This window comes from Chanodichthys erythropterus, chromosome 19, assembly GCF_024489055.1.
Source record: "Chanodichthys erythropterus isolate Z2021 chromosome 19, ASM2448905v1, whole genome shotgun sequence".
In the NCBI taxonomy this organism is placed as follows: Eukaryota; Metazoa; Chordata; class Actinopteri; order Cypriniformes; family Xenocyprididae; genus Chanodichthys; species Chanodichthys erythropterus.
The window spans coordinates 13,789,467-13,812,455 of record NC_090239.1 but is presented as its reverse complement, the minus strand read 5'-3'; the positions used below and the strand labels follow the sequence as shown (position 1 = coordinate 13,812,455).

At 36.9% G+C, this 22,989-nt stretch overlaps 1 protein-coding gene across 12 annotated transcripts in view; it reads left to right on the top strand.

The window, feature by feature from the left end:
- Positions 1 to 613: 613 nt before the first annotated feature.
- cacna1g (calcium channel, voltage-dependent, T type, alpha 1G subunit) overlaps positions 614 to 22,989 on the top strand; it is a 150,564-nt gene continuing 128,188 nt past the window's right edge. For 9 of the 12 annotated variants that reach the window (XR_010892598.1, XM_067368660.1, XM_067368650.1 and 6 more), the window contains exons 1-2: positions 646 to 738; positions 14,812 to 14,945. Coding sequence is in view for 10 of the 12 variants with exons in the window: in XM_067368660.1 (XP_067224761.1) it covers positions 646 to 738; positions 14,812 to 14,945 (227 nt within the window). In the remaining 2 variants the exon portion in view is untranslated. Of the gene's footprint in view, positions 739 to 14,811; positions 14,946 to 22,989 lie in introns of those variants that run through there. The other 3 variants (XM_067368659.1, XM_067368653.1, XM_067368654.1) reach the window with 2 other exon arrangements.

The window sequence follows — 22,989 nt, the reverse complement described above, 5'->3', positions numbered from 1 at the left end:
CTTTTATGAGAGAATGCAAAAGCATTGAAATACATTTTTCCTCTTTATTCACAGAGTTTATTCACAAATACCACTACCAGCAAATTCTATAATACAGTGGGGGTACAGAAATACAAATTTGGTATAGTGGAAATGGGTCCCCCAAAGAAGCTTAAAAAAGCTCGTAATTTTCCCATCACCATGTCCATTTAGGGGCTCCATACAAAACGAAACAAACAAACAAGTTATGTCATGAAACTTAAGATGGCACAGGGTAATAGGTCCTTTAACTTAACTGTTATCTATAGGGCACAGCTGATTTGTTCCTGCTGTATCAGTAGCCAATGAGCTTGCATGCTCAACCTTCAAAATACTTTGGTCGCATGCCCTTGCAGTGCAGTGTGTTTCAGAAGCTCTCTACATCATTTATACAACAGAGATATATCAATAAATTAGCAGTAGTTCTGCTTTATTCAAACTCTTTATCGCTCAATTAGCAGCATGAGATATTGTTGAAAATATGTCTGGTTTGATGTGGTATCTAGGCTGCAATAATGTCACTCATTTATATTCTGAACAAAACCTTTGCTATTTTTCTGTGTCTGCATGTATTTTCTGTGTACTGTTCCTTAACTCCTGCTTCCCACATGGTTCGAGAGGGCCAGCATGGTTGTAATCCTGCTGAACTGCGTTACTCTGGGGATGTTTCAACCTTGTGAGGACAGCCACTGTGACTCAGAGCGATGCGAGATACTGCAGGTAAGTCTCATACTCAAAATACATCACCTTTTGTAACCCCACGTACTTAAAATAGATCAAAGTATAGATGGAAAACAAATTAAAATGTAATTGGACACAGATTTGAAATGGTTAGTGTTAAAATGAAACCGTTACAACTCAGAAACGGGAGGTTATTTCAGGCATTTGTCATCATCTCTCATGGAGCGCTGGGTTTCTCTAGATATCCTGAAGCATGTTGTGTTGACTGACTTCCAAAAGACACAGGAATGCCCAAAACCACATGTGGTGATAGGCAACAAAAAGATCCTCGCCTGTAATTCAAAGCAGATTATCACAGCAAAGACACTGCTCTGGCTTATCGTTGACTTGGGAACATGGCTCAGGGACTTTGATTTCAATCTGCTAAATTCCTTTTGCTTTGTTTAACAGATGAGTGTTTTGCCCTAAGGATATCAGAGAGCTATCCTTTCTTTTCCGCTTTGTATCCGCTTTGTATCCTCTATTATAGATGTCTTTTATCATTAAGGGACCCAGCAACAATTCACTTTTATCCTCCATAGAGGACATTTGTAAAAATATTGGGGACATTGATATATATATATATACAAACACTACATATGTGCACATATAAATTACCGTTAAAAGTTTGGGGTCAGTAAGATTTCTTTTGTTTGTTTTTGAAAATCTCTTATGCTTACCACGACTGGATTTATTTGATCAAAAATACTGTAAAAAAAATGGTAGTATTGTGTAATATTATTAAAATGTAAAATAAGCTTTCTTTTTAAATATATTTTAAAAAATGTGATTTATTTCTGTGATGGCAAAGCTCAATTTTCAGCATGATTATTTCAGCATGATGTGTTAGTGTCGGGCGAAACATATACTTTATTATTATTATTATTATTATTATTATTAATGTATTTAATTAAATTAAATACATCCTTGGTGAACATAAGAATTCTGTATGTGAAAAATAGCTTTTTGTATGTAGTTGCCTCATCTTCATTTGTCCAGATCTTCCCATCGAGTCCTAATGTCTCATACAAATAAATACATACAATAAAATAATAAAAATATCAAATATATTTCATGTGAAGAAAGTTCCCAAAACTTTTTTTTTTTTTTTTTTTGGTCTGGCTCTCAGAAAGTTATATAACACTTTCATTCTCTCTTTCTCACTGAACTGTTTGATTCCTCTAATGCTATGGGGGTGTCATAAGCATTTGGAGGGCTATATAAAAACAAATGAGCCTGAAATGGCCCAGCCCTAGAGAGGATTAAACCACATTAAATGAAGTGCTTAAAACACGACTTCAAAGCCACTCATCCAGGCAGTCATTGTAATCAGGCACTTCAGAATACAATGTGACTGATTGTGACATGAGGTGAATCACCTCTTATTTCTGAGTTATTAAGCTAATGGTTGCTGTAATGAATGATACTAATCTGTGATCTTTACATTGTCACAGCGAGTCAAGTTCACTGTACAGAGTGCATGTGGGACGTGATTATAATATTGTTTTCAAAGGCATACTGTCACATAAATCATATACTGTGTCAGCTGTGCCTCCAGACTGGATATTGAAATCAATATTGACATACTCATGACAAACTAAAATAATTATCTAGTGCACATAATCTCTCAAAAGGTATTCTGTTTAGTATTTATAGAATTGTAATTGTGTGTGCATATAATTAATTACATGATGTGCCAATTAATTAATCTAATTAATCGCAAATTAATTGCACATCAAATTTGGCTGAAAAATTACCCCAAAAGATAAATTAAAGTCATTATTGAGTTAAATGAGAAAAAAACATCAAATAGACATTAAAAAAAGTTGCTTTAGAAAGAAATATTTGATTCAACATAGAATGTATTACACAATCTTTTAGGCTACAACAGCCATGTTTTGTTTTTTTTTTCTTTCAGAAGCTGGATCTTAATTGGTAATTCGATTTACAGCCCAAAAAGTTTGGTTACCAACATTCTTCAAAATATCTTATGTTTCGCAAAAAAGAAAGAAAGTCATATAAGTCTGAAAAGACATGCCCAAAATATGAAATTATTATTATTATTTTAAAAATGAAATGATACTCTAAATAAGAAACTAAAACTGCCAGTAGGTGGCAGTCAATGTCTAAATGAGTAAGTCATTGAGTCATTCATTCATTCAGGAATTAAGTAAATGGCTCTTTTTGTGAACGGGTCATTGAATCATTGGTTCACCCGATTGACTCGAAAACGCAGATTTATTCAGAAACCAAACAACGCTGTGTGTTGTTTGGAGATGCACATCAGTTCTTCTCTGGCTGTATAGATAATATTTTTGTTGGCAAAATTACGCAAAAACAGATATTGTGTGTAAAAATATATCACAATTTTAACTTCTCATTTATTGAACTGTTGTATAGAATCAATATCATATCACATTTGCACTTGTGATAATAGCGCATGTTATTCATGTGATATTGCTTAAAGGGATAGTTCACCCAAAAATGAAAACTTGATGTTTATGTGCTCACACCCAGGTGACTTTGTTTCTTCAGTAGAACACAAATGATGATTTTTAACTCCTACCGTTGCCATCTGTCAGCCGTATAATGTGGGTCAATGGGAACTTCTTTTATAAGAGTAAATAAAACTTGCTTAGACAAATCCTAATGAAACCCTGCGGCTCGTGACAACACATTGATGTCCTAAGACACCAACTGCGATTTCCAATTTCCAACTGCATTCAGCATTCGCTTAGTGAGGTCTGATCGCGCTCTGACAACGGCAGTGATGTCTAGCACTCATTGAAGTATATGCACGAGACTTCACTGCCGTTGTCAGAGCGTGATCAGACCTCACTAAGCGAATGCTTAGCGCAGTTGGATATAGTGGTGTATTAGAGGTAAAAAATTATATAAATACTGTTCGGTTTCTTGCACAAACCGATCATTACATGTCTTAGGACATCAGTGTCGTCATGAGCCACAGGGTTTAATTAGGATTTGTCTAAGCAAGTTTTATTTACTCTTATAAAAGAAGTTCCCATTGACATGCATTATACGGCTGACAGACGACTACAGTTGGATTTAAAAATCATCATTTGTGTTCTACTGAAGAAACAAAGTCACCTACATATTGGATGCCCTGGGGGTAAGCAGATAAATATCAAATTTTCATTTTTGGGTGAACTATCCCTTTAACTATATCATATGATATAAATATATGAGACAAAAACTCATATATCTGATATTTTAGGGGCATTCTAAACTGCATTCTATAGGCTACAGCACGCAGTGAGTTGTTGCACTGCATCATGTTCGTCACCAGTCAACCTTATGAAACGTAAGATGACCTAGATCTGGGGCAGGGGAGGTTCTGTAAATTATTTTATTCACGCTATTTTTCCATAACAAATTAATTAAATTAACACATTAAATGGACAGCCCTAAAATCCTATGATACACATTTATAATGCGGTAAACTTGAAATGAAATCGAAGCTTTCTTGCTGTGAGTTTCCTGGAACTATCTTTTACTCTCTAACATGCTTGGGTTAGATTGCTTTCTTTCCATGGATAATGCCAAGTTTTCATTGGAATTTAATGGGAACAGTTCAATTTCTCTGTTTCATTTTTATTTTGTAAACTTGGATTTTTCTGAATTGTAGATTAATTGATTTTTCTGATAGTAAATTAAACCCATAGCCCAGCTAAACCCTAGAACGTTTGGAGTGTTCCCCTCCCAGCTTCTCATCGGAAATAAATGGCCTGGGCTGTTTTATCTCTGAGATCTCCGAATTTACAGTGATTATCTTCTCTAACTGCTCTATCAAATCACTCTCCCTCTTGCCATATTGAAATTAGTGTGCTTTGCCAGAAATAAGATTGCAAACCTGGTCATCAGGAAATTTACAAAGACATGCAATCAGCTCCCATCACTGTCAGGGAGACACGCCTGGGCTCCATAGCTGACGTGACTCAGGTTAGCCCTCGGCATGAGCTCAAAAAGAATGCCTTTGGTGGAATAATGGAATTCAGGGAAATACAATAAAGCCGGGGAGCATGCCTGGCATCTCTCTTTTTCTCTATGTGCCCCTTCTCTTCTGCCCACACAACACATTACCATTTATTTCTTCAGCTTTCCTCCTTCCCTTTTTTTCTCTGCAGTTTTGGCAGTTTTTATTTCCTGTCATTATGTAGTCACCTACATATAATTCTAAACGCAGACTTTCTCCTGTATGACACAAAAAAAAGGTATTTTAATGTTTTCTTCATAAAATATTTTATTCCATTGTTGTTTTGGGCCACACTGACTTTAATTGTGTGGACAAAAACATTCTTCAAAACATCTACTTTTGATATTCAACACACAAAAAAGAAAGTCATACAGGTTGTGAGCATGTGTGAGTAAATGATTCCAGAATTTTCATTTGCGGGTCAACTAATCCTTTGAATACCAAATTGCAGCATTAGGATGCATGTGTGTATTGTTATGCAAGCTTTAGTTGAGTAGAGAGTGTAGGTACAGTAAGTTGTTTCTGGAGCAGAAAATGAGTAGTATCATGTTTAAGAGGAGAGTCATGCATGAAGTACTGTGATGTGAACAGAGCTCCATGTGTTTAACAGCACTGATTGAATTGACTATTATTCTTTTGCCATAACCTTATTTCACTCTGCCCTGTTCGTTCTTTTTACTGCTCCCTGTCAGTGTGTTTTTGTGGATGATGAGATTCTAATGCATGGTTTAAACTGCATATCTCTTGTACAGTACAGTATGATACAGCTAGCATTCTCTCCAGGTAATGTGAGCATATGTTGTTCTTTTTATCAGTTGTGTAACTTGGGAATTCCATTTGCCTTGGATTCAAATAATGACACTGGTGGTTTGTTTACCAGATGCATAATGCAATGAGTGCAAAATAAATAAATAACTAAATAAATAAAATAACCTGTATCGAATTCTGTCCACATACACATTGAAAAGACAAGCGTAAATGTGTTTTTAATCGGAATGTTATCTGATCAGTGTGTTGTGCTCCAGAGGTAGTCGAGGACATGATCTTAGTGTAATGTAAACACAATCTAACCATCATGTCTGCATTCGCAGGTTGATGTCATATAAATCTCCACCTACTCTCTCTGAGGACTGTCAGAAAATAATGAACGGATGCAGTTTTGACTATAGAAATTACTTATTAGAACTTGACAATAAACATCAATGTTTATTTATCTGTGCGTCTTCTTTCATTTTAAAGGTGCCATCGAACATTTTTTACAAGATGTAATATAAGTCTAAGGTGTCTCCTGAATGTGTCTGTGAAGTTTCAGCTCAAAATACCCCATAGATTTTTTTTAAATAATTTCTTTAGCTGCCTATTTTGGGGCATAATTAGAAATGCACCGATTCAGGGCTGCTGCCCCTTTAATTGCTTGCGGTCTCCGCCCCCCCAGAGCTCTCAACTCTATCATTGCATAAACAAAGTTTACACTGCTAAAATAACCCTAAAAAAGGATCTTTACAAAGTGTTCGTCATGCAGCATGTCTAATCGCGTAAGTACAGTGTTTATTTGGATGTTTACATTTGATTCTGAATGAGTTTGAGGCTATGCTCTGTGGCTAACGGCTAATGCTACACTGTTGGAGAGATTTATAAAGAATGAAGTTGTGTTTATGAATTATACAGACTGCAAGTGTTTAAAAATGAAAATAACGACTGCTCTTGTCTCTGTGAATACAATAAGAAACAATGGTAACTTTAACCACATTTAACAGTACATTAGCAACATGCTAACGAAACCTTTAGAAAGACAATTTACAAATATCACTAAAAATATCATGATATCATGGATCATGTCAGTTATTATTGCTCCATCTGCCATTTTTTGCTATTGTCCTTGCTTGCTTACCTAGTCTGATGATTCAGCTGTGCACATCCAGACGTTAATGGCTGCCCTTGTCTAATGCCTTTCATAATGTTGGGAACATGGGCTGGCATATGCAAATATTGGAGGCGTACACCCCGACTGTTACGTAACAGAAGAACAGGCGAATCTCAACATAACACCGACTGAGTTTTAAACGAATGAGATTTATATTAGAAGGAGGAAACAATGGAGTTTGAGACTCACTGCATGTCATTTCCATGTACTGAACTCTTGTTATTCAACTATGCCAACGTAAATTCAATTTTCAATTCGATGGCACCTTTAATTGAGTCTGAACGAGGCGATTGTCAGTGCTGCCGGTGTAATCACTGTTGTGAGATCTTTGTAGAGTTACTTGCTGCCAGAGGAATAATCGGAATACACTATGAATTTTATTTTTCATGTTATGTTTTAATTGTTTAGGCATGTTTATTATAAATTATCTCCTATTTAGCCTATTCATTGCACACTATAATCTTTGCTCTTAAACCCGCATGATATAACTTCTTTAACATGATGCATATATTACTTCATTTAAACAACTTCAAATAATTAGATCTAAGACTGAAGATTGTATCGAAAAAAGTAAATGAAGTGAATGAAAGCAATGTTTGCATTGTTTAATTTAAACCATCTTTACTTGTAGTTTTGTGTTGTATAGTCTACCCTTGTTTAGTTCTAATTAATGCTCTTTAAAGGATTAGTTCACTTTCAAATGAAAATTACCCCAAGCTTTACTCACCCTCAAGCCATCCTAGGTGTATATGACTTTCTTCTTTCTGATGAACACATTCGGAGTTATATTAATAAATATCCTGATGCATCCAAGCTTTATAATGGCAGTGAACCGGACCAACGAGTATAAAGCTCAAAAAAATGCATCTATCCATCATAAATGTACTCCACACGGCTCCGGGGGGTTAATAAAGGCCTTCTGAAGCGAAGCGATGTGTTTGTGTCCATATTTAACAAGTTATAAAGTAAAATATCTAGTTTGCGCTAGATCATTTTCCATATTCAACTTAAGAAGAAAGCATAACTGACGTCGCCTCAGTTAAGCTTTTTTTGTAAGTTGAATACGGAAGGCGGTCTGGCTAAGCATAAGTAGTTTTACGCTACCAGGCCATTTTAAGCTTTCGAAAGCTTCCGTGGTAAAAGCCTATTACTGACCTAATTTAAATATTGTGCAGAAAACAGAAATCCAATCAGTACAGAGGCCACTTGATGTGAACAAATGTAACTGCGCCGTGTTCTGATTGGCTGATGATCCAATCTGTTTGATCACATGTTAATGGCAAGTGCAAACACAGCCTAAGCTGCTCTCAATACAGCTGAATGGTGACCATGGGCTAAAAAGCACAATAAAGCTATATACTGTAGTCCACATATAAGCTATTTCTCAAATCTTCTGAAAATTTGACAGCTTTGTGTAGGGTGATTCACACTGCACAGACGGAAACCAACAGCAACAATCACCAGATTGTAGTACATTACATCTCAGACATTCCATGACCCAGTGAACGCAGATTGAACATGATCGACTGATGAAAACAAGCACCAACCAATGCCGACAGGGGTAACACACTGATCGACAAAACCTGACAAATGTGTCTTTTTAGCCTAACAACAGAACAAAGTTTAAGTCGTTATCCACTGATCATCTTCTCTTTCATCGTATATCTCAATTGCACATTTTGAAATACGGTGTGTCAAAACTTGTCACATTAAAGTAGAAGTCCTTTATGCCAATTGGTTGTCATGTGTTCTGGCTTTGTAACCAATTGCAATGAGGCACATATCATATTGAATGAATATGAATATCATATTTGAAAGCAAGGGGCAAGTGCTTTTGGTCTGTTCAACACACCATTCAGTCGTATGGCTTCAGAAGATTTTGAATGTGGTGGATGAGTTATAACCACTTTTATATGTTCATGGTGCTTTTTGTTGGTATTTGAGCTTTAAAGCTTATGATCACCATTCACTTTACTTGTATACAAAATTGCAGCATGAACATTCTAGCTAAAGGTCACATTTAGCATTGCTCAGCGGTTTCACAGATGAAATTCAGTCATCTCAATAGGAAACCGCATGCTCGGGAGTTTTGCAGGAGGTTGAAAAAGTTCCACATTCAGATTTTGCTCCCATTCAAGTTGGTCACACGAACTGCCATGCTAATCAATAGAATAAGGTGACCAGATTTCTGAAATGGAAACCGGGGACATTTCCTATTTGAGTGTTCAAAATAACACCAAAATCTCATTTGTTATTATCTATTAATTAATTTTTTTTATTATTATTATGATTATTGTTGTGGGTTCCACATTTTACATGAATAAATATTATGATTTAATTTTATTATTAGGATTTTTGGTCTGGTTTTAATACAATTCACCAAAATAATAGGCCTAACTACAAAAAACTATAAAACTATTACACTATTTTGAAAAATCACATTACAAAATATGAGATAAATGACACAAATAATATTTGCAACATTTATTATTGAATTTTCACGAGCTGTTTATACTGTACGAAATGACAACTTTTGTCCAATGACATTTTAACTTTCTGTTAACAGCTTTACTAACATGAAAGGAGCTTTGTTGTAGTATTCTTGAGTAAAGTTCATAAAATGTAGGCTACATTATTTCCCACTTGAATTTGTAAAATGTTCGGTGTACCTCCTCTAGGGGGGTCCGGGGCTATGTCCCCCCCCCCCCCCCCCCGGAACAAAATTTTGTACATTTTAAGGTTAAATGCATCAATTTGGTGCACTTGGGAAGCTTAAAATTAAGAGCTTGAACCCATGTACAGTGTGCAAAATTGAACAAAAAAACAGACTTGTACCTGGACATTAAAGAGGGCTTAAACATATTTTTAGTTGTGATATAGAGTCTACATTGTTTTAGGTGTTTTAGGATGCCAAACAATTATTATAATAAAATAATAATATAATAATGTTTTAGGCCCATATAATTATTAAAATGAGAGTAATATCCATATAGGCTATTGTAACACATGCACTCTAAAATAAATATATATATATTTTTAGTTAGGCTGCTTTACACAACGTATAGGGAAATTAAAATACTAGTTTGTACGAGAGTCTCGAGGCCTGCCGCTGCTCTGAGTGAGTGACAATGAGTGATGTGTATGCGGTGTTGGTGAACTCGCTGCCGGTGTTGAAATGTTTAACATATTTTAATAGAGAGATATGTTTAGGAAAAAAAAAAAATTACAGCACTATTAAGAAACCTCTATGCTGTATGCTGGCTAGACTTTTTTGCAATGTATTTGCTGATTATTTTGAACGAGATATAAAACGGGGACATTTCCGGGGACAGCTCCAGTCGCGGACGGAGCACCAAAAACCGGGACTGTCCCCGGAAAACGGGGACGTCAGGTCACCCTACAATAGAACGCTTTGAAAAGCGCTTGCAAAGCAGTGCTTCAGACATAGCTGCGCTATTGACAAAATGTTGCTGAAATACCGCTGATGTGACCATACTCTAATATGTTTGATGGACGAAAGAAAATCATACAGGCTTGGAATAACATAAGAGTAAGTAAATGATAATAGAATTTCAATTTTAGTGTGCGTAGCACCAACAGATATCAGAGATTACATATGTATTATTGTGTTGTGTTGATTTATGGTAGTAAGATGATTGGTGTTTTGCTGCTGCATTGTACACGTCTCTTCACTTTCCTTCTAGACTCCATGATGTCATCGGCATAGCAACCGCTCTCTGCACACATGAATTAGATGAATTAGTAAGAAGAACACAGAAGATATTTTTGTTTACCCTCAGTGAATGTGTGTTGCAGCTTCCTCCTCTCTTTGTGTGTGTGTATTTGTGGGGGTGGACGGATAGTCTGAAGAAGTTCTGGATTTAAAGAATTGTTCTGTTTTTTTTTTCCCAGGAAAGGCCATCAGTTGCACTAGAATAACCTTCTCACAGCACAGACAATACACCACTCAGCTATTTGTACAACAAAGAGGACACCATGAGAAGATTTATTCAGTGCCAAAAGATCACCGCACAAGCACAAACGCCCTCGCTTCCACACGCGCGGATGAGACTGACTCTTTCTGCAAGCTATTTTTGAATGCTTCCCCAGAAATATGAAAGAGAAGGATGACATGTATTAAATAGAAATGGGTGGATGAGATGTGGTGAGAAAAAGGAGGGGAGGAGAAATATGGGAAGAGGCTCTCTGAAACAAAGGAGATGAGAGACAGGGAAGTATAAAGAGGAAGATATTCATATAGTGTGTAGGGTGTGTGGTAGAAAGGGAGGAGGGGGAAGCTTTAGAGAATATTTAACCCCTAAGCTCTGCTTTCTGGCTGCATAGACTCTGGGAGTATTTTGTTGAGGGGTTCCCCTGGTCTGTGTCGTTTATCTTTGGAGGGAGCTGTTGAACCGTAGAAGGGCCCACAGAGATTTGTAGAGCTGTGCGAGCCAAGAGCCCTACATGGACTGTGAACAAAACATATAAAAAAAAAAGTAATTTGACAGTCACTGTTGTTTCATACTTATAAGACACTTGTGAGATGCGTCCATCTCTCTTGAAGTATTGGGGTCAAGATTAATCTATAAGGCAGGGACCAATAATAAGCATGGCCAACACAGGAGAGTTTTGGGCCACTTGGACTGATGGATTGTCTTTTGCCTTTTCGGACCAGTATTTTGTCACTATTACCATGTCTACTACTTTAAAGGTGCCCTAGAACCAGTTTTTACAAGATGTAATATAAGTCTAAGGTGTCCCCTGAATGTGTCTGTGACGTTTCAGCTCAAAATACCCCATAGATTTTTTTAAATTAATTTTTTTAACTGCCTATTTTGGGGCATCATTAACTATGCACCGATTCAGCGCGTGGCCCCTTTAAATCGCACGCTCCCTCCCCTTAATGATCCCGACTGTTACGTAACAGTCGGTGTTATGTTGAGATTCGCCTGTTCTTCGGAGGTCTTTTAAACAAATGAGATTTATATAAGAAGGAGGAAACAATGGAGTTTGAGACTCACTGTATGTCATTTCCATGTACTGAACTCTTGTTAATTAACTATGCCAAGGTAAATTCAATTTTTCATTCGAGGGCACCTTTAAGCAATGTTTTAATGGCCATCCATATTTATTTTTTGGTCTATTTATTAAGATACAAACAGGAAAAAAATAAATCTGAACGAAATGGCTTCTTTAAGCAAAAATCTGTATTTAGTGTGATCTCCTGGACTGCTTCCAGTTTCTAAAAGAAGAAACTCTGCAAAACTTCTTATCATATTTTGAAAGTTTTCTTGAACTTCCAGTCCTTTTCCATCACATTTAGGTTTAAGAGAGCCAGGTTCCTTCTATTTCTCAATAGTCACTAAATATTTTTTTTTAATACTGCATACACATTTTTTTTCTGGTTATACTCTAATAAAGAGACTGAGAACTGCTAAAACGACATCTAATGGTGGCCTAAGACTGGCACAGAACTGTGTGTGTATATATATATATATATATATATATATATATATATATATATATATATATATATATATATATATATATATATATATATATAATTAAAATGCAAATTATTACATAAACAGATTTTTTTTGCATTATATTTCACATATATTTCTTACGCTGCCAAAAACAGTAACAGTAGCTGACTGGAAAAATGGAAAACATCCTTATGTTAAAGGTGCCCTAGAACGTTCTTACACACTATGTAATATAAGTCTAAGGTGTCCCCTGAATGTGTCTGTGAAGTTTCAGCTCAAAATACCCCATAGATTTTTAAAAAATAAAAATTTAACTGCCTATTTTGGGGCATCATTAACTATGCACCGATTCAGGCTGCGGCCTCTTTAAATCTTGTGCTCCCTGCCCTCAATATGTACACCCTCAATAAGCAAATATTGGGGGTGTACATATTAATGATCCCGACTGTTACGTAACAGTCGGTGTTATGTTATGTTCGCCTGTTCTTCAGAGGTCTTTTAAACAAATGAGATTTATATAAGAAGGAGGAAACAATGGAGTTTGAAACTCAATGTATGTCTTTTCCATGTACTGAACTCTTGTTATTTAACTATGCCAAGGTAAATTCAATTTTTGATTCTAGGGCACCTTTAAGTAGTGTTAATGTACAGGGCAGGATCTTTTTCAAAGTGAGATTTCAGTATGAAGATTTTTGTTATTTGTCGTGAAATTATTATTATGTGTTCACCATATGTTCACATTAAGGCAGATAATTAGAGAACATCAGGGCATAGTCATAGGAGATCAATCTCTGTCTGAATAGACAGTCTCCTCCCTCAAACCATTAATGTAAAATGAAATCTCACAGATTCTCCCCTTGTCCTCATCCTGACAGTATTGTTTATGGATGTGCTGTGTGTTACCATTAACTTTGAATTGGCAATAACTGTAGCACTCTATAACCCAAATGTCCACTATGTACAATACAAGCAGATCAGGGATGAGGTAATACATTAGTGCTTGGCTCTGAATAATATCCAGCGCGACAGTAAATGCTCTCCACTGCGGCTTAATTAACATTCCCTGCATTGTCAGAGTGCAAGAGCTTTGGCTGGAGGGAATCCCTCACTTAAGAGCTTTGACTAATGTCCTCGCTGGCTGAGAATGCCCAGGTGTCTTTCAGTGACAGTTAACCTTGAGGAAACAACGGTCTCTGAGTTCGCATGACTGCTGATTTCTCAAGGACCCAGCCTATGGTCTTTACTCAAGAGCTGACAAACAGCCTTTTGCATCTGACTAGGGCAAATACATGTTTAAGGTGGTTTACTCCATAATATACAGAAATTGTTGCAATGAAATAAAAGGAGACCTGAATAGCAAATTTTCCTTTTTTTAACTGCCTATTTTGGGCATAATTAGAAATGCGCCGATTCAGGGCTGCTGGCCCTTTAATTCCTCGTGCTCTCCGCCCACGGAGCTCGCGCTTGCCTTTAACGGTGCATAAACAAAGTTTACACAGCTAATATAACCCTCAAAATGGATCTTTACAAAGTGTTCGTCATGCATACTGCATGTATGCGTCGGATTATGTGAGTATAGTATTTATTTGGCTGTTTACATTTGATTCTGAATGAATTTGAGGCTGTGATCCGTGGCTAACGGCTAATGCTACACTGTTGGAGAGATTTGTAAAGAATGAAGTCGTGTTTATGAATTATACAGACTGCAAGTGTTTAATAATGAAAATAACGACAGTCTTGTCTCCGTGAATACAGTAACAAATGATGGTAACCACATTTAACAGTACATTAGCAACATGCTACCGAAACATTTAGAAAGACACTTTACAAATATCACTAAAAATATCATGGATCATGTCAGTTATTATTGCTCCATCTGCCATTTTTCGCTATTGTTCTTGCTTGCTTACCTAGTCTGATGATTCGGCTGTGCACATCTAGACGTTAATACTGGCTGCCCTTGTCTAATGCCTTTCATAATGTTGGGAACATGGGCTGGTATATGCAAATATTGGGGGCGTACACCCCGACTGTTACGTAACAGTCGGTGTTATGTTGAGATTCGCCTGTTCTTCTGAGGTCTTTTAAACTAATGAGATTTATATAAGAAGGAGGAAACAATGGAGTTTGAGACTCACTGTATGTCATTTCCATGTACTGAAGTCTTGTTATTCAACTATGCCGACGTAGATTCAATTTTTGAATCTAGGGCACCTTTAATACTGTACTTTGTATTCATATTCATGCGAGCTCCATATTGCAGATCTTTGTCCCTGAATACCTTAAATAAATTTAATAAGGTTTTAAAAACACATTGCGGGTAACGTACGCAGAGGATTTGTGGGTAAAGACTTGGGTGAGTTGGCTATTTTTGCCCATTCAGACTTACTAAGATCACTGTGTAAGGATGAGTCAAGTCAAGAATAGCCCCTCAATTCATGAGCGCACACAGCTTGTTGTGACATCAAAGTGAAAATTTAATATTTATCTGCATATGCCTTTGGAGAGTTTATTTATTTATTTATTTATTTAAAAGTTGTCCTTAATATAGTATGAGTTAAGTTGTTTCTCCTGATGAAGAAAATAATTTTTTTTTCAAGCTCTGAATTGGCCAGTGCAGCATTTTAAGCTTTTTCTAACCCTTCGGATTTTTCTCTCTTCCCCCCCAGGACTTTGATGATTTCATCTTTGCTTTTTTTGCCGTGGAGATGGTAATCAAGATGGTTGCACTGGGCATCTTTGGGAAAAAGTGTTACCTTGGAGACACCTGGAATCGGCTAGACTTCTTCATTGTGTTGGCTGGGTGAGTCGTCCTAAAATTACTTTACTAAAACTTTTCTTGAGTGAAAATCAGCACAGATTTATATAGATTATGTTGAAAAGTTTTTGGCCAGTAAGATTTAAAAAAAATAAAATAAAATAAATGAATACTTTTATGCAGTAAGGATGTATTAAATTGATCAAAAGTTACAGTAAACACACTTATGAAGTTCAAAATGTTTTCCATTTCAAAGAAATGCTGTTCTTTTTAAAAAAATTGCTTTATATCAAAGAATCCTGGAAAAAAAAAAAAAAAAATTAAAAGTATCACAATATTATTGTTTTTACAGTATTTTTGATAAAACAAATGCATCCTTGGTGAGCATGAGAGATCTATCTATCTGTATGTCTAGAAGATTTGGAATATTTTCCACATGCCTAACTACTTTTTTGTTCTTTTATCTTGTTTTCTTCTGTTTTTATTTATGTTTTATTTTTTTGGAGCTGGATAAACATGGCCACTATTAGTTTTATCAAAAGTACCGACTTCGATACTAAGTCATTAGTGAAATTTGAAAAATGTGAGCACTGTTGATCGGATTTGGATACACCTCTGATTGGCCATTGTGTTCACATGCTCATCAGATATGTCTGTGATTGGGTGCAAAGATCAATGCACGGGAGTGTTTGAAAGCATTTTGAAAGTGGAAGCGAGAGCATTTGAAAGAAGGCGTCTATCAGTGTACCGGCCTGCTTTCAAACGTTCCCGTGTGTATCTGTGTCAAGAGCATCATTGATGTCTATTTACAACATGTTTTTGAAAAGTTGATCACTGTTGTCAATTACAGACAAATCTGATGAGAGCTTGAACACAGTGGCCAATCAGAGGTGTTTACGAGTCTGCTCAACAGCCTGCAAAGCATCGCATTTTTTAAATTTCAGTATCGACTTAGTATTTGATCTGTCATGTAGAAATCAAAGAGCTACGTGAAAAAAGAACATGCAAAATGTAAAGTCAATAACGACAGAATTGGGATACAGCTTTTTCCCTTTTATCCCTTTATGCTTCTGAAACAGTCATACCACACTTGGTTAGCTGCCAATATGTAATTCTTTAGTTCGTCTTTGTGAATGTCAGAATAATCACTTTGATTAATAATCACTTTCTATGTTTGTGTATGTGTGAATCTCAACTCTTCGCACAGTTGTGCAAACCACTTTAATGTGAAGCACTGATCAACAAATTAAACACCAAAATACAATGAGGCTGGTATCGAATGTACACAGTCAGCTATGTAGATGCATACCCTGGGAAATATAGTAAAGAAAATGTGCATCACTAATAAAGATGTACATTTTTTTGCAAAGGCCACAAAAGGTCAGAAGAGACAAAATGCCTTGTGGATAAAGATTTGCAGTTTGTTAACTATAATACACACACACACACACAAACACACACACACACACACACACACACACACACACACACACACACACACACACACACACACACACACACACACACACACACACACACACACACAGACACAGACACAGACACAGACACAGACACACAGACACACACACACAGAGTTTACATACGTCTTGCAGAATCAACAAAATGTTAATTATTTTAACAAAATGAGAGGGATCATACAAAATGCATGATATTTTTAATTTAGTACTGTCCTGAATAAGATATTTCACATAAAATATTTATTGATAGCAGGGTTTTTCCTGCTATATGGTCTTTGGTGGTGGCAGATGAACATGGTCACCCACAACACAGTATAAAGTTACTAACACACATGAACTGTCAGCCCAGTACTGACAATAAATGCAAAGAAACGTTTTGTAATATTAACTCATCTCATCCTATTTTTTGTGATTTTTTTTTTTTGTGAAAAATAATCACTGTCAGGACCGATCATAAAACAAACATGCTTAGAAGTATTTTGTTAAAAATCTGTAAATTTAAATGTAAAAAGTCACTGAGTGACTGATTTGTAAAGTGAACAATAAAGCAACACATTACACTGGAAAAATGTCAGCTTTTACATTCCAAGACTTAATGCACAAAACATTTGACATACAGTTTCCAATTTTGTTCCATCCATTGCTATGGTTATCACTGTCAATCAGATTCAATCGCTCATATATATGGTTGTCAATCCAGAAATTTTGCAGTGTGTACAGTAGTTATCAGCTTGAAAATTATATATTATATACAGAAAGCAGAAACTGAGTTAAGATCGCTGCCATTATATTCACTGAAGCTATCAATTACAACATAAGGTACACATAGCTGCTCTCTTTCAAAAACTCCCATTATAATCAATGAAGCTGTACAATGAAGCTCTTATTGACATCATGTTTATGCTTAATTGGTTATAATGAAAAGATTTGTGAGCATGCTGAACAAAAAGTCTGCCCTTCTGAGAGGTGTTGAGCAGATTATGACAAACTTGATTGGCCATTGCTTTCACATGCTCAAGACATTTCTGTGATTGGCCTTCAAAGCTCAGTGCTGCAAAGACATGTTGTAAATAGAAACCTTTGACACTCTTCACAAAGTGCTTACACAAACACTCACAGGAGTGTTTGAAAGCGCTTTAAAGAAGCTGGCTATCAGCAAGTACTGGTACTGAAGAATGGCAAGTGTTGTCATTTGTCACGTGAAATAATCTATTAAATCTTTAGCGGGACAAAGATTTGTTTTGGTGGCTGACCAAAACATTTTAGTGCAGGAAAAACCCTGTATAGTCCACAAGACAAAAAATCGTTGAATTTAAAAAATGATTCAGTTCAAAAGTTTACCCTTGATTCTTTATACTGTGTGGCGTTACCTGGATGATCCATGACTGTTTGTTTTGTGATGGTTGTTCATGAGTCCCTTGTTTGTCCTGAGTAGTCAAACTGCTCAACGTTCTTCAGAAAAATCCTCCAGGTCCCACAGATTCTTCGGTTTTTCTTTTGGTTTCTTTTGCATATTTGAACCCTTTACAGCAGTGACTGTATGATTTTAAGGTCCATATTTTCACACTGAGGACAACTGAGGGATTCATCATACACAATTATTATAAAAGGTTCAAACACGCACTGATCCAAAAACTTTTTGAATTTGAAGATCAAGGTAAATTTACTTAATTTATATTCTGGGAGACATATAAGTAGCTTTCGAAGGGCAGTACTAAAAAGGAAACAATATATTTAAACAAAATAAGAAAAATGTACTTCATCCTGTTCATAAGTTTACACCCCCTGGTTCTTAATGTATCGTGTTTTCTTCTGGACCATCAGTGAATGTTTGAACCTTTTGTAATACTTGCGTATGAGTCCCTCAGTTGTCCTCAGTGTGAAAAGGTGTATTTCAAAATCACGCAGTCACTGCTGTAAAGGATTCAAATATACAAAAGATGCTGGAAAACCAAAGAATTTACGGGACCCGGGGGATTTTTCTGAAGAACATTGGGCAGTTTGACTGCTCAGGCTTGAGCATAACTGTATGTACACATACATACACACATGGCATTCGGTGCTGACTTGGCATGATGTGTGCTTTCGAGAAATCACAAGGACACTACTTTTCCATTCCATGAATCTTGTCAGTCTTGACTCAGTGGCAGTATGGGCTTTATTGCCAGCTTTACTGCCTCTGACCTAACCTCATGTGTCTTGTTGGTAATTTCATAGGATTATTTGTTGAGATGGAAATTAGCCCAACATATGGAGCATATGGAAGCACATTCAGGAGGCATCAGCCAAAGTGTGTTCACAAGATAACCATACAAGAGTGACAGACTGCTGGCTTGTTCCACCATTGGCTTAATCTAATTTCCCTCTGGGTGTTTGATACTTCTAGATGACATGCTTACCATCAAAACCTTCAGTAATTTGCGACAGTCTTCAGCAGTTTGATCGGTTGTGGTACCTTCTGACTAAACTGGCGAGTGTTTGGTTATTGCTTTTACAAAAAAGTGCTGAGTACCATGGTATAGTAATGGTATCAGGTGATGTACTGTACCATGGTTTTGATATACCATGATTCTAAAATGGTATTCACATGATACTCCAAGATACTTCCACTGATGTTGTAAAGTACCATAGTGGCGTGTCCAAAAATCATGGCAGTACCACAATACTTGTTTGTAAGCTTAATTTATTTTTTGGGCTTTGGCAAAAATTGGCAACCAAAGTAACATAAAAACATATTTAATTATAAACCAGAGAACTTGGAGGCATGGTTTATATGAACCATTTGTTTCAGTTTAAAGGTTAACATTTAGTGAGGTTTTTTTTTCTTCTCCTTCTGGAGAACATTCTGACGCAATAAATCACAAATCTAAAACTCATTTTAGCCTGCTTACTAAGTGAATAAATTGGTGCTGGTGGTTCAACTGGATGGTTCGGTTTCCAAAACCCCCTTCACTGAGACATTTATTGTTTTTCTCAATCTTCTGTGCTTTTCTATCTGATGTGAGCCAGAGAGCTTATAGAAGTCTAAAGATCTTGGCTGCTGTGCTCTGGATCATATGTCTTTGTGTCTCATCTGCAGAGACATTGAGGCGAGCCTTCTCACTTCTCAATCTTTCAAAGCAAACCCCTAGAGAATGCAGACCCTCGATACACCCCACCAAGATGATGTATCAGTTTCAGTCACCCGCAGTGGTTTGGCAACTTCTGCTGAATCACTTTTAAATTAGTCTGCCCTTTTCCCTTCCACAGAGTCTTCACACACACACGCTGCGTTAAATACACAAAACTTTCCAAATTCACAGGGCTTCTACAGGGATTGTGACAGTGTCTTTAGCGATTGTTTCAATGCTTTTTAAATGCTCTATTAGACTTTTACGATTTTTTACAAGAGATTGGGTATAAAGGCATTTTTAGAATTTCTTCTAGCATACTTTGCCATAACCTTGATGGAAGTGAGTTTTACGACTTTTTCCATAATGCTGTACCAAAAGTTGCATACTTTGACAAGGAACCAATATGTTATTATTTTAGGCATTATTCTCTCATGCATCTTCTCTCTACTACAGGGCTGCACAAAATGATCATGCGCCAACTTTTTAGACAAATTTGGTCTTTTATTTTTACTTAAATATTTCTATTTTGCTGGAAAACCTTGTGTTTTTCACTATTATTATTCATGAGTTCCTCCAATGATAAGCTACATGTTATCTACCTTATCTGGGATGTGAGTGTGAGTCATGTTTAGTATGGAAGCTTCACCATCAAGGACAGGCCCAATTGTCTTAATCTTCTTTTTTCTCCTTCCTTTTCCTCATTCCACTTATTCTACAACCTCTTCTGATTTAGTTCCACATCATCCCTTCCCTTCCCTTCCCTTCCCTTCCCGCCCCCCCTCCCCTCCCCTCCCCTCCCCTCCCCTCCCCTCCCCTCCCCTCCCCTCCCCTTCCCTTCCCTTCCCTTCCCTTCCCTTCCCTTCCCTTCCCTTCCCTTCCCTTCCCTTCCCTTCCCTTCCCTTCCCTTCCCTTCCCTTCCCTTCCCTTCCCCTTCCCTTCCCTTCCCTTCCCTTCCCTTCCCTCAACCCCTTTTCACAACTTTCTTTCTGTTTCCATCTTCCTCTTCTATGTTCATATCTACTTAACTTTGTATTCATCTTCCATTTTTACATTCAGTTCTGCTTCCACATCTACATCCTCCTTTTCCTCTTCCTCATCCTCTTCCCCCTTTCCTCTTCCTTTTCCACACTATGGTTGGCCTTTGGCCGAAGGAAGGTAGTTAAGGTTCTGACAGTCTGCCTGGAAGCGTTGCAGGTCTCTGACTTGGAAAGATCCCTCAACTCCTAGAAACTCACTGCTCATTTTAGGTTAATCCAGCAAGCCGACCTGGATTGACTGACATAATACTCCACTATTCAAAAACACTTTCATGTGTTATTTGAAGATTTTCTTCACTTTAATATTAAGAATATTTTTGTTTGTCATGTAATGGCCTTTTCAGATGAATGTCTTGGTGAGAAAATTATGATAATTTACTTCCCTTCTGGGTTGTTTGACCAGGCATGTATTCTGTTTCATGTAGACAGCTGTCATTTTCTGGTCAAGTCAATAGTTGTAAGGCTAGCACAACCTGTCAACTCATTCACCATCATTCATGTCAGGAATACTGACAGTTACTGTCTTATGTGTGACCGTCACCAAAACATGATCAGTCTGACCTCTTTAGAGGCTTTCACAATCCCGTTGCTCAAAACCTTCAACAGTAGCTGATGAAGTTTCCTTTTTTTTTGTCTTTTCTAACTAACAACTGAGAACAGAGTTGGAGGGAAACCTGCTCTAAATTGAACCACAGTAAAAGCTCCAGATCAGGTCATGACCCACATCGGCAGTGCTAATGGAGTCTCCCTGTCCCTGAATGAGGATTTCGTGCCTAGGTATAGGCGGCTTCTGGAATGCCATTCGGCTGGGAGGCTGTTGATTACACTGGAGAGCATCCAGCACTTTCATCTTAGGAGTTCTTCATCTCATATTTGTATATGGAGACGCCTGGAACTGATAACACGGGTACTAGCAGATGGCTGAGATCTTCCCCACATACATTAGGTTAAGATCCTTTTGCTAACCTAAAAAGAAAGGACAGTAAAATATTTGCTTTTACTGGCCTTTTCATTACGAGATTTGGTGAAGCAATAGCTTAGAAATAATACAGCAATAGTACACCCAAAAATCATTTACTCACTCATGTTATGTCTACATGACTTTTGCAACCTGATCTCATGCAAAATGCTAAATACACACCAATATGTAAATACACTGCAGTTTCCAACAGAAATGAACACTAGAGGCAGTAAAACAGCAAACACTTTTAATCGTTTTCATACACAGTTATGATTACAGGGTCAGATTATGGATTAATAAAGCTTGTTTTCACATCTCCTTGCACAATATTATGTTATGATCTCAAAACACTTTTTACCAAAGTGCATGATTTGTAAACAAATACATTTTGGACTTTGCATCGCTTAACAACAAGCTTGCTCGGTAGCTCAGCTGGTACGGAACTGTAGAAGCCTTGGGTATGTATCCCGTGAATCATGACTCACGATAAAATAGCTTAAAGATGAGAGATAAGATACAAAAATAAGCTAAAATGAGATGTTTACTATTGCGTTTTTGTCATATTTGCTTTTGTTGACACTATCGGGTAGGTTTAGGTGTAGTGTAGATGGTATGTTATTTAAAAACATAATGGAGCATTACACTTTTAGCGACACTCACCGGACATTTCAAATCAGAACTGCGGTGATGCGTACAAAACCAACATAATATAAAACGCACCATATTTACGCTCATCTGTTTCGGGAAATACGGTGCCACTTTTAGCACCACTCAGTGGACATTTCACACTGAAACTGTCACGAAACGCACAAGGCGCTACATATTTTCGTTTTGCAAAAATGTTCCCACAGGTATGTTTTTCTAATAAGCCTGGGCTGGACTTTTTATAAAGCTTTAAGATTGCTTTTGCAAGTTTTTTGAACCTTGAAAGACTCAGTTCTTGTATACCATAATTGTATGGCTCAGTACATTTTGTCATTAACCGCCTTTGTGCTCCATGGAAGAAAGAAAGTCAAACAGATTTGAAACAACATGAGGCTGAGTAAATAATGGCAGGATTTTCATTTTTTGGGGGTTTATTATTCACTTGGGTTCTCATTTGATTGGTAACTTTTATGAAATATCCAGGCTTCATATAATTGTCACTCACAGTGAGGCTTAATTCTCTTTTGGAAATAAAGCATAAATTACATATTACTAACAGCATACAAATCTCTCTGTTGTCATCTGCTGTTACAAATCCTTAATCAAAACACTGTCCTCATTTAGTCATGAAGGAGAGGAGAACCCAAATGTCCACCTCTGCTTCTGATTTAATGATACTGCTTCGACTGTTTCCAGACTCGCTGCTGACACACTTAATGTGCAGACCCAGACCTTGTCAATAGGACGAGACAAGGACAAAGCATTATGAACAAAGGTTATCAAACATTTCCTCAAGAAAAAAAGCCAGTTACAGGTCCCGCTCATTCATTTATTTTTTGACCCATCAGAGGAACG